This window comes from Leguminivora glycinivorella, chromosome 2, assembly GCF_023078275.1.
Source record: "Leguminivora glycinivorella isolate SPB_JAAS2020 chromosome 2, LegGlyc_1.1, whole genome shotgun sequence".
Classification (NCBI taxonomy): Eukaryota; Metazoa; Arthropoda; class Insecta; order Lepidoptera; family Tortricidae; genus Leguminivora; species Leguminivora glycinivorella.
The window spans coordinates 6,904,799-6,917,947 of NC_062972.1; the positions used below are offsets into that span (position 1 = coordinate 6,904,799).

At 37.5% G+C, this 13,149-nt stretch overlaps 2 protein-coding genes across 2 annotated transcripts in view; one reads left to right on the forward strand and one right to left on the reverse strand.

The window, feature by feature from the left end:
- Nucleotides 1-1,464: 1,464 nt before the first annotated feature.
- Nucleotides 1,465-8,923, forward strand: LOC125240052 (heterogeneous nuclear ribonucleoprotein A1, A2/B1 homolog). Its single transcript, XM_048147889.1, has 7 exons — nucleotides 1,465-1,649; nucleotides 1,759-1,982; nucleotides 3,939-4,183; nucleotides 4,372-4,551; nucleotides 5,492-5,689; nucleotides 6,207-6,320; nucleotides 7,642-8,923. Exons 1-6 carry the CDS (start codon nucleotides 1,620-1,622, stop codon nucleotides 6,311-6,313), a joined length of 984 nt encoding a protein of 327 aa, XP_048003846.1. The 5' UTR covers nucleotides 1,465-1,619; the 3' UTR covers nucleotides 6,314-6,320; nucleotides 7,642-8,923.
- LOC125235380 (homeobox protein rough-like) overlaps nucleotides 8,334-13,149 on the reverse strand; it is a 28,839-nt gene continuing 24,023 nt past the window's right edge. Inside the window, exons 2-4 of the mRNA XM_048141935.1 lie at nucleotides 12,020-12,140; nucleotides 10,958-11,071; nucleotides 8,334-9,644 (exon numbers count right to left, since the gene is read on the reverse strand). Of these exons, the coding sequence (XP_047997892.1) occupies nucleotides 9,542-9,644; nucleotides 10,958-11,071; nucleotides 12,020-12,140 (338 nt within the window). The 3' untranslated portion in view covers nucleotides 8,334-9,541. The remainder of the gene's footprint in view (nucleotides 9,645-10,957; nucleotides 11,072-12,019; nucleotides 12,141-13,149) is intronic.

Here is a 13,149-nt window from a genome sequence, read left to right on the forward strand (position 1 = left end):
AGATCTACTTTTGTGATTATTTTGATATTTTTTAAACTTATGGTTGAAAAGTTAGAGGGGAGGGATACATTTTTTTACTTTAGGAGCGATTATTTCCGAAAATATGAGCATTATCAAAAAATGGTTTTGGTAAACAGCCCTTATTCATTTTTAAATACGTGTGGGGGGGGGGGGGGGGGGGGTACCCGAATAAATTGTCGGTGTGATTGATATACATATTGGTTGAAAATGTTCTTAAATGGTTACTGATGGTTACTGACATTATCCGCGGACGGTCGGACGGACAGACAGACATGGCGGTTTCCGGTACGGAACCCTAAACAACAAAACTTTTACGAAAGTGAGAGCGAGAAGAAAGTAAGTCTTTCTCACTCTCACTTACGTGAAATAATTCCAAAATCGAGGTGCGGTGCGGTCGTTTGTTAGCTACTTCAGAAAATTACTATTTCCAACTATAGTCTATATATTTTACGTTTACTAACGCGAAAGAAAAACTCACGAAAACTCGAAAATTCGCGTTTTCCGGGATCTAAGGCTACGCTAGATCGATTTTTCACCCCCGAAAACCCCCACATAACAAATTTCAGCGAAATCGTTAGAGCGGTTTCCGAGATCGTAATTTATATATAAATAAATAAATATACAAGAATTGCTCGTTTAAAAGTATAAGATAATATACAGTCATGTCTTTAAAATATGTACATTACCTACTTAAAAAAAATTGAATCGGTTCACGAATTTCTGAGATATCGAGTAACATACATACAAAAAAAATCATTCAGTCGACCTCCTCCTCTTTTGAAGTCGGTTAAAAATGCTCAAAAGAACTGATGTCGTACCTCTGCGGTACAAATAACATTACATAACAGCACAGACTTCATAAAATGAACCATCACACTAACATAAAATAATGATTACAATCAAACTGATTGACTGCGTCGTGATGTGAAGAATTGTGATGTTAAGTCGGGCTCGGGTCAAATTAAGGGCTTTACACTATTGGGCTTAGTAAACTACGATACTTTCGTATTAGACAATACTACATTGTCACTTCTCCAAAAAAAATTCGTGACATTTGAAGCTAGCCCAAAAAGTCACCAAATTTGACTGAAAATCGGAAGTAACTCCCATGTCACCAAGGAGGGCCAAAAGTCACCAAAATGGTGACTTTTGGGCCCGTCTGGCAACACTAACCAGACTATAGTCAGTATTGCCAAAGGAAAAGATTACTTTACCCCAGTAATCCATAGAGTACAAAAGGAGTATAATATATTGAAAAAAATGTTGAAGTTATTTAATTAATACTGTTTATTTTAATATATGTATACACAATATGAACATTATTTCATGATTATTTCCAACAAACTACAAATCTACAAATATAGTAAAATTAATGGCAGTAAAAAAAACAAATGCCACAGAGGCATAGACAAGAAAAAAAAACCAAAGAAAAAATAAATGAATGACGTTACAATTTGTTGTCATCGTTATCAAGTTTTACGTTTTCATTTAATTTAGTCAGTTAAAATTATAAAAAGCTTTCTTATAAAACCGAGATTTGTTTTAAATTATCACGAACTTGTTCATTTTAGTAACACAGAAAGACACTTTAGGTCAACATGAAGCCAAATGGTGGTGGTGACGAGTTCGTAAGTAATTTTTTAGTTTCTTTAATTTCCTTATAGTTTCATATTACAACAATGTATATTCTAGAATGTTCACGATTCTAATTGTTTATCTTCTTAATTAATACCTTAGGAAGAACCGGAACACATGCGTAAACTGTTTATCGGTGGATTAGACTACCGAACAACTGATACATCATTGAAGGAATTTTACGAGCAATGGGGCGAAATTGTAGACGTGGTGGTTATGAAGGATCCACAAACGAAAAGATCAAGAGGGTTTGGTTTCATAACTTACTCCCAAGCTTCAATGGTAGATGATGCACAAAGCAATCGGCCACATAAAATTGATGGCAGGTAAGTTTGTTTTTCGTCTTACATCTTAAGGCAGTTTTGCCGGTGGAATTAAAATAGGCATTATTTTTAAACCTTGATAGACCCAATGTACTTAGTTTTTGCAATCTAATTTGAATATTGTATGAACCAAATAATTTCTTTTTTAATTCCGTTTCATTCACACTGAACTTATTAATTGTATCCTGTAACTTGTTTACCAGGTTCTTTTCCATTATAGCAACAATGTTACTTTAATATTTAAATAAAAAAGCGCTGCTTCCCTAGCGATAAGAGTGTGCGACTTTCGATCCTGAGGTTGCAGGTTAGAACCCCAGCTCGTACTGATGAGTTTTTCGGAACTTATACTGTGCGATATGTCATTTGATATTTGCCAGTCGCTTTTTGGTGAAGGAAAACATCATGAAACCAGACTAATCCCAATCCGGCCTAGTTACCCTTCGGGTTGGAAGGTCAGATGGCAGTCACTTTCGTAAAACTAGTGCCTATGCCTAATCTTGGGATTAGTTGTCAAAGCGGACCCCAGGCTTCCATGAGCCGTGGCAAATGTCGGGAAATCGTAAGGAGGATGATAATGTACACATGTTAATTTATTGCAGTCATGCCTGATGAAGGGTTTCCATATACTTGAAACATGTCACCAAATCGCAATATTAATGTCAATACATGTGTATATTTAAATATTTAAATTTTTACGTCTATAATGTTGCTTATGCCTAGAGATAATTGTGTCGCTTAACTTCAAAACTGGGTAAATCCATTCTGCTATAAGGTTGAATATTTTTATATGTATTTTGATAGCTGGTCAGTAAGGGCAGCTATGAGATGCCGTAGTCCTACGTGAAAATGGTCTAAGGGGACCATCCATCGATTTCAAATTGATGAAAAATGGCATTTACAGATTTTGGAAAAAACATACAGGGTGCGAGAAAAAGGGCATTTTTGACAAACTTTTTTTTGACGCCAATCTATCCCATTCCTATCCAGGATCAAAAGCTTGTATGGGACCAAAAAAAATTTCCGGCTAGAAAAGTCACAAGTTGCGAAAAACTTTTCCCATACAATTTGTATGAAAAAAATTTTTTTTTCGCATGGTGTTTTTTTGATGCCAATCGATTCCATTCCTATTCAGTATCACTATCAATACTTGCTTGGGGTCAACTCACGGCAATGCACTAAAAACCCACAAATCAATGGCTACATTTTACTATGGGGAAAATATCGAAAAAGTTTTCTCCAATTTGTGGCTCTTTGGTACATTACCGCAAGTTGAGCCTAAAGAAACTATCGATACTGAATAGGAATGGAATCGATTGGCATCATAAAAACACCAAGCGGAAAATAAAAATTCATACAAATTGTATGGGAAAAGTTTTTCGCGATTTGTGACTTTTCTAGCCGGAAATTTATTTTTGGTCCCATACAAGCTTTTGATCCTTGATAGGAATGGGATCGATTGGCGTCAGAAAAAAAAGTTTGTCAAAAATGCCCTGTACCCTGTATCCTGTCCTTGTATCCTTGTATCTTGTATGAAAAATGGCATATACAGATTTTGGGAAAAATTTTCCCAAAATCTGTATATGCCATTTTTCATCAATTTGAAATCGATAGATGGTCCTCTTAGACCATTTTCACCTAGGACTACGGCATCTCATAGCTGCCCTTACTGACCTGCTATCAAAATACACCCTGTATATTCAACCTTAAAGCAGAATGGATTTACTCAGGTTTGAAGTTAAGCGACACTATTTTTATATGTATATTCAACCTTAAAGCAGAATGCATTTACCCAGGTTTGAAGTTAAGCGACACAATTGATATGGATATTGTCTCAGCCCCTGATACCAGCTGAAGCCAATCTAGCTAACACATTAATTGTAAATAATACAACTATTCGTGCCTATTGATAATGAATGATGTCATGTAAATCATCTTTTAATATATTATATAATTATTTAGGATTGTGGAACCTAAACGAGCAGTACCAAGGGAAGAAATCAAGAGACCCGATGCTAGTGCCACGGTTAAAAAGCTTTTTGTCGGAGGCCTAAAGCAAGATATTGAAGAAGAGGATTTGAAGGAATATTTTAGCCCGTATGGCAACATTGTGTCCGTCAGTTTAGTGACTGAAAAGGACACCGGCAAAAAGAGGGGTTTCGGCTTCATCGAGTTTGATGACTATGACCCTGTGGATAGGATATGTCGTAAGTAGTTTTTATATTTCTTTTCTATACAGAAATACACTTAAGATTAAATATTTATTCTCTAAGCAGTACACCGGGCAGTCGTAGTGAAATATATTTATAAATCATAGGCCACAAGTTTCACACAGTGTATAGTATACCTGCCGTGTTAGCTGCCAGATGTGACAGGGAGCATTGAACGGTTACAGTGCAGCCGAACCACAACATAAAGGGGCGTCACTTGGACGTGAAGAAGGCTCTGTCGAAGTCGGAGATGGCGGGCGGGCCCGCGGGCGGCGGCGGGCGCGGCGGCGCGCGCGGCGGCCGAGGGGGCGGCGGCGGCGGCGCCTGGAACCGCGGCGGCGACAACCAGGACTGGGGCAATCAAGGTGACTGTATTTTCGCGTTATCCGATTCGATATCGGATGTAGGATTGATAATTGATATCTTACATAAATATAATAAAGGTGCATTTGAAGTGTATTTGAAGTGACTTTGACATCCTTCCTACATTATACAACCTGTTTTTATTGAATTCCGTTAACTTTAAGGGAATATTCTTTAGATCAAATACAATTAATTTCTAAAAGCTACTGATTAAGATGTTGCCACTCTAGGTTAATTTGCTCTCAAAATTAAGTTCATTAAAAAAAAAATCCTTTTTAATTTTGTATAAGTATATTTAATCAATTTAATCATAGCATTCATAGCAGGCACTTTTTAGGGTTCCGTAGTCAACTAGGAACCCTTATAGTTTCGCATTGTCTGTCTGTCCGTCCGTCAGGCCGTCCGTCCGTCCGCGGATAATCTCAGTAACCGTTAGCACAAGAAAGCTGAAATTTGGTACCAATATGTATATTAATCACGCCGACAAAGTGCAAAAATAAAAAGTGGAAAAATGTTTTTTTTAGGGTACCCCCCCACGCCACGGCAGTGATTTTTTTTTTTTTTCATTTCAACCCTAACGTGTGATAGATTGTTGGATAGGTATTTAAAAATGAACAAGGGTTTACTAAAATCGTTTTTTGATAATATTAATATTTAAGGAAATAATCGCTCCTAAAGGAAAAAAAAGTGTGTGTCCCCCTCTAACTTTTGAACCATATGTTTAAAAAAATATGAAAAAATCACAAATGTAGAACTTTAAGACTTTCTAGGAAAATTGTTTTGAACTTGATAGGTTCAGTAGATTTTGAGAAAAAAACGGAAAACTACGGAACCCTACACGAGCGTGGCCCGAGACGCTCTTGGCCGGTTTTTAAAAATAGACCACTATTATTTATTGAACTATATATTCTTAGTTCTCATTCAATGATCGCATTATTTCAGGGGGATATGGTCAAGGAGGATGGGGTAACCAGAACCCGTGGGACACCAGCAACCAAGGTGGTTGGGGCAACCAGGGCTATGGAGACCAGGGCGGCTGGGGCCAGGCCCAGAGCTTCGGCGCCGGCTACCAGCAGAACTACTCGGGAGGGCCTATGCGGGCTAATTATAACACTTCTCGTGCTCAGCCTTATAATCAAGGTAAATTTATGTAGACACAGCAAGTGCACTAATCTATAAAAGTTAAGCTTTTCATGTGTTCATTTTTTGCAAGAGGTGTGAGCGAATATTACAGTGTAACATAAAAAGTCGTAAAGTGGTTTGTTTACAAATGGCCTAACATGAACCAAGTTTGACATGATTCTTCCCTGTCACACCTATGTGCGAATTTACAAAGGCACAAGACGCCAGACATTTGAGATATTTCCATTTTTAACCCCCGACGCAAAAACGACGGGGTGTTATAAGTTTGACGTGTCTGTCTGTCTGTCTGTCTGTCTGTGTGTGTGTCTGTCTGTGGCATCGTAGCTCCCGAACGGACGAACCGATTTAGATTTAGTTTTTTTGTCTGAAAGCTGAGTTAGTTGGGAGTGTTCTTAGCCATGTTTCATGAAAATCGGTCTACTATGTCGCGGTCGGGGGTTTTTAAAAAAATAATTTTGTGGTTAGGTTATATTTCCGCTATTTAGGTAGTGTAACCATGTATGTATATGTGCAGGCGGCAGCGGCGGCGGCGGCGGGTACGCCACGGGCTACAGCAGCATGGGCGGCGCCAACGCCGGCGCCAACGCCGGCGCGCCCGCCGGCAACCAGCGCCGCTTCTAGTCCTCTTGTGAGTATCAACCTTATTTATATCTCGTAGCCCGACGTTCTCTTCTATTTTTGTCTTGATTTAAAACAAAACTAGTGATAGGGACAGATATTTTTATAATTACCTAATACCTACTAGCTCGCAAACTTCTTATGGTGACTACGCGTTTGTAAACACGTGCCGAACGCTACCAAACGAACACGAACTTTGTTGTGGAGGTGGCTCCACGTGCTTGGTGTTTGCAAACATACCTCGGCAAACCGAACGTGCCACTTAATCAAACATTGATTTGTGCAAAAACAAACAGCAATACCGATCACTGCCAAACATAAATAGTCAGACGCCTATCCACACGTTTTTATGCTTGTTTTTTTGTTTGCCCATATTTGCCAAACGTGTGGAGCCACCATTAATACACCACATTCATGTGAAGCAGAATTATGGTTCCGTGCGGTATGCTGCCGGTGTTGCTGGGCCTCTTATTTTATACTTTATGGCCTGTAACTTCGTGCCGTGTTCGGAACATAAATCCGTGTCTGTAATCTTTTAATTAATTAATTCGAGGCTAACGAGTCGTACTCTTGCTACCGAGTTAGGCTGCTCTCATGTCACCATAGAAACACATTTACACGAGTTGGGAAAAAACTACAAATACAGTGTTTGGATACCGCACGAACTTGATAGACATCAACTAAACCGCCGTGCCGATATCTGCATACAATCTCTGTCTTTTCGCCGCACATTCAACTGGTTGGACCATTTTATCACTGGAGATGAAAAATGGGTCTTATATATAAATCACACACGCAACCGTCAGTGGCTAGCTCCAAACGAAAAAGGAATAGAGGCACCAAAAACAGAGCCTCACCCGAAAAAAGTTATGCTGTCCGTTTGGTGGGATATTCATGGTATTATTCACTGGGAACTCCTACCAAGTGGAATGACTGTTACCGCATCAGTATACTGTAATCAGCTTGAAAATTTAAACCAAAAAATCTGTCAGAATCGTCCACAGCATGCTAAAGTTTTTTTCTTACACGACAATGCTCGCCCACACATTGTAGAACTCGATACCTACTCACTTACGCGTATCCGCGTTCCAGTGAATAAGAACCTAAATAACAGAACGTAAAGTACAAAATTGTGGCTGACATTTAAATCAAGACAAAGATTGACGATTTACGCCTTGGGCGAGACTGGTCTAATTTTATAGACTTAAGTGAGCTTTATTTTAGTCCAAGCAGTATTTTTTATAATATGACATAACAGTAAACAAACTGACTGACTCAATACACGACACATACTGTCCATGTTACTCATAATGATATTTTTCAATGCGTAGGTATCAAGTTGCGCTTAGTTGAAGCTAGGCAGGCAGAATGTTAGACGGGAAGGTAGGCCAGGCGTCAGCTAGCTAGTGAGGGACAAGCGGACTTTACCAAGTGACTACAGTTACATAGTCATTTTACATTTTTTTCTTCAAGTAAGGTTGGTTCACAATAAGGTACTGTGTAGGCAATAGATTCTTTTTTCCTATTTGTAAGATTGTAATAGTCGTTTAGCACTCGATGCTTTTATTCTTTTAATACTAGAATTGCAATATACAAGGTTCACTGAAATATCTATTTCCTGACACCGGACATTTTGGAAATTTGCTCACTTGCCTTGATTCTTCATGGCATTGATCAGATTATCAAATAATATTATAAATATTGATGGTATCAAAAGTATTAAATGAAATTATGAGAAAATGAATTACAAAAAATATATAGGGGCTCATAAAGTAATGTCTCATTCCATCGTTATAGTCTGGTGTATATGAAAGTCAATATTAAAAGGATATTGTATTTTGCATTTCCAGTATTGAGAGTGTAAAAGTAAAATCACAGTTTTTACATTTTTAACGTGTCACAGTGTCTGTAATGCACGGATTTTAGACAGGTATCTTTCGCACCAGCCGTCCGCATAAGACGTTATTTGCAACCAGGCGATTTATGTAAAAGCTGTGGCTTGATGCTGTTACGTTTCTAGTTCATAAGTGAGAAAAAAAAACAAATTGAATTTGACTTTATTAGTGTTTAATATAAAGTCGTGGGTTATATTTTATTTTAAATTTTAACGCTCAGAATGCTAGGACTAGATTTAAATTGACATTCCAAAGGATTATAACAGTTGCTTAGGTGCAACTCGTTACACATTCAGAATTAATGTGATTATAATTTATATGGCAATAACTACCTATAATAAACTGTACGTGAAGTTGTCAATATGTAAAGAAAATATTTATTGCATTGTTGCATGGAATTGTTATTTTATAACTTAAATATTTAAAATTACAAGATTGTTCACAAATATTCGACATGCTAGTCAATAAAAACTTTCTGGCTAAGAATGTTATTTGCGCGTTTAACCCCAATTTATAGTTAAGTGTAAAATGTCTATTTGTTTGCGTTTGTTTTTCTCAATTTTACCTACACTGTTAATGTAGATTCCTCTTACATATGTCTGTGTGCAATATATTAAATAAAAACTGTTTTCCATGGACTCTTCTACATGCGGACGAGCATTCCTCGTGGAAAAGGCCATGGTAAGTTGACTTTTCACAAATAAATATATTTCAACAATTTAACTCTTTTATTTTCTACTTCATAATACCTACCTACACTACCTACTTACACTAGGTAAGAAATCTGCAAGCGTTCTAAATTTGAATGAAGTAAACATAATTTAGATAAATACTTTTAAATATTTAATGAATCGACGGTTGTACTCACGTTATTATGTCGCTACTGCGGCGACATGTTTCGGGCCAATTTTGGAGGCACCGCGCATCCTGACGGACACCGCTTTGAATATGTCTCACGAAAGTTTAACGTTTCTTTCTATACATTTTACTAAAATCTAGAATGTTTGCAGAGTTATATTACCTTGCTTATACTAGATGTCTATATCTTATCTATGAATTACCGTACAGGTTTAGGACCCATTTATACACCGTAGGTACCTGTATATGGGTCCCATACCTACGCGTAGTTCAGTGCGCGATACCTAGAGTTAGTCAAAGATAAGTTTGCAACAATTTTGATAGACTTGCCGGTGCACTATTTAAACGTCAAACTCCGATGAAATGATTATCAAAATCCTTGTCCTCTTGTCCTGAATAGATTCACATTAAATGTGGTTAGGTTTAGTTGACCTGATTAGGTCAGGCTTTAGGTACCCGTTGATTAATTTCCAACTATTTATGAAGGGGTTGTGTCTGTTGCGGCGGCAGGCAGGGGCAAGGTGGCGGGCAGTAGGGGGGCAGCACCGCAGGGAACATGCCCTGAAGCCGCTGCCAGTTGTCTGGAATAAAATACCGATAAAAGCATTCTGTTCAAATTTGTTTCACTTCGTCCCTTGAAACCCTCGCAACGCTCAATATTTCACGTTTCGAATATTGTCAGTAATCTTTCGCTGGCTCGGGTATCAATAATGACTTTCCCCCATTTGTAAAACTAATCATTGGAATCATAGGGAACTTGACTGTAGTTAAAATACAATATTTTATACCATGCACGAAATAAAACATCAGATAATTATAAGAACAACGTATATGGATAGAAGTTATTTTTAAATCCAATGTCTATTTAACCATTAAATGCATGGTGATGTATATATGCATCATATATTTGATGGCCCGTGCTCGATATGTAGCTATCCAAAATCACATTTATTGCTTAATTATTATTCATTATTTATTTTTATTGAATAAACAATTAAATACATTAAATAATATAATGATTTATTATTTAAGGATTAAAATGAAATGGCGGAAAAGTGTGAAAAAACAGGACGTTGGCGATTGTTAGTAGGTGGGCGAATCAACTTTTTGACCGACATTTTTGGTGTCTCTGGCGTTACTCAAAATGTCTCTGAGGTATGTGATTTAGGCAGATTTTTTTGGAGTTCGTAATAAGTTTATGTTTAAACATTTTATCATAGAGGTTTCACAAATAGTGTACCTTTTTAATAGTAGTCAGTTTTTTAAAATAAAACTTACGAATTACGGTATATTTATATAAATAAGATTTGGCCTATTTAACTTCTAACAATGATTTAGTATAAAAACCGATTTTAAATATTTTTTTTATTATTTTTCCCAGAGTCAGAAAACCATTGTCTATCACATATATTAATATCTCGTTAAAAGAAAAATTCATGCATTTAAGGGTTAATAAGTCGGGTAAATATATAAAGTAACTGAGTTGACCGTGACGTCACACAATTCGATTTCATATAAATTCCATATTAGCAAGTCGTTCAAATTTGTTTTGACAGTTCTTAAAGAGAAGCTGATTTGACTAGGAGGCAAGTAGCCTATTCTAATGAGGTGGCACACTCAAAAGTTATGACAGATGGCGCCACCTTATTAAGCCATTGCACAGATAACGAATTTCAGTTTCAGTGAGAGCGAGACAATTATATTTTTTTCTCTCGCATATCAATGACTTTGGCACTTGCACAGGCGCCGCCTGGCGGGATAAAATGTCAGTGTGCAATGTTGCTATTCTAGTATCTGGTAAATAAATCGTAAGTGCCTACTGTGTCTGGAAAAGGATTAAAGGCTAGGCGCTTTTGACTAAATTTTCAAAGAACTTTTAGCCAACTAACTTTACCTGTATTGTTGATCTAGATGAGCCTTTTCGATTCTTTTGTCTTTAGCTCTTCTATTTTGGAACCAAATTTTAACTTGTGTCTCGCTCAAAGACAACGCTGTTGCAAGTTCACACCTGAAAGGAAAAACAAGAACAATGATAACAACACAACATGGAAAACTGCCCCGCACAGCTAAACTGTGGAATGAATTGTCGCCTGCGGTATTTCCGGACCGATACGACCTTCAAATCTTCAAGAAAAGAGCGTACACCCATCTTAAAGGCCGGCAACGCACCTCCAACACCTCTGGTGTTACGGGTGTCCATGGTCGGCGGTGATCGCTTACCATCAGGCGACCTGTCTGCTCGTTTGCCTCCTATCCCATAAAAAAAAACACACTTAGGTATAGTATTCATATTCCCTCTCCCTCCTCGCATCGTAGCAGTTAGGAGCAGATCAGTTATATCACCCACCAAGTGTGTCGTCATACGGCGACAGGTTAGAATATAAATAAAAGTAGGTAGGCAATAATGTACCTAACATAGGTAACTCAAAATTTTGCATCTTCGGAAATTGTATTGAAATGACTGGAACTGGATGAGACTAGCTCAGGACCAGGACAAGTGGCGTACTAGAAGAGCAGTGGGCGATATGATGATGATTGAAATGACACTTGGACAGTTTTTATTTGATCAAAATAGTGGAAAATTGTTATATTTTTGCTAAACATCAACGGTATTAATTTTTTTGCCGCCTAATGTTTATAGTTACTTGCCCAGCGGTGAGCTATCAATATCGCCGTGTCTCTTTTATTTGCACGGGAGTGCTTATCTTTTGTTCGTTTTTATAGCCGATAGCTCATAGCTTACTAGCTCGCAGTGGGACCAGTGCCTAATTCCCTATAAGTTGATACCAGAGACGATATTAAAATTTTGGGTTTTTTTTTCACAGTCGAAAAAACGCATTTTTTTACTATATTTTTAATAGATTGTCAAAAAGACAAACACAAAGAACTAAAAAAACCAAACTTCGTTTCTGTGGGAATTATTATGACCCCAAACGCTATCTCCTCTACTAAGTACCTCCGTGCCCTGGCGACGTATTCGCCCCTCGCGTACTCCAACTCGAGCCTGAGGGTCTGGTGAGCGGAGAAGGTGGTCCGCTGCCGCCGCGGCCGGCTCTCTTTCCGACGTCGACGGGCCACTAAAACAAAAAAACCGGTTTTTAAGCCAGGGAAAGCCTAAAATCTAATCGGTTTGGCTTAATGGAATTCTCCGACGATGAAAGGTAGGTGCACTACCTATCCGTAAATATCACAATGTATTGTCAATTTGTCACATTGCTCACATGTCACATAAACATAAAACACCCACCTTAGCCGCAACCTACCTAATAAATATAAGTGGAGTTCATTCATAAAGTAGGTGTGTAATTAATCTCGTGTATGTATACCGCGGAAATCATTAATAGGTTATGAGCCCAAGTTTCCATAACTTACCTACCCAAAACATTTTTGTGTGACTGATTGTGTTATCTGTGATCACATTGGTATCATTGGTGATCGCTGATCATGTAGTCTTTGCAAAACCTAGATTTTAAATCTCTAAAAATAAATGACTCATTCTAAAATGTAACATGTAATTAATGGATAAACGGGGTCAATTAAAACGACAGATGAGTAGACGGTAATGTTTCCCAAACTACGAACAAACCGCAACACTTGAATAACCACATTCCCATACTTATCACCCGACACTATCGCAAAATTAAGATTAAAACAGGATGTTGAAGCAAAAATAAACACCATAAATACACAACAAGAGTTCTTAAAAACAGAGATAAATAATGCAACTACCATAATTGAGAAAATACAGAAGGAAAATCTAGAATTAAAACGTGAACTTCTTAAATTAAATGAGAAAATTCAATGTCCAAAAATAAGCAATGAAAAAAACAGTAGAAAAATCGTCTTTTTCGGAATGGATGAGCATAAATATGAAACGGAGACGGAGTTATGCCACCGACTTGATGATGTATTCTACAACTTGCTAAACATAAATATAAACGGTTTCATTGAAGGAGTTTCACGGATAGGAAAAAAAGGATATCGTCGCCCCCTACAAATAGAACTGCTAAGCAAGCGAATGACAAATTACATACTTGAAAATTCCCATTTGTTTAGGAATACGGGATTTGCTGTTTCTATGTTTAT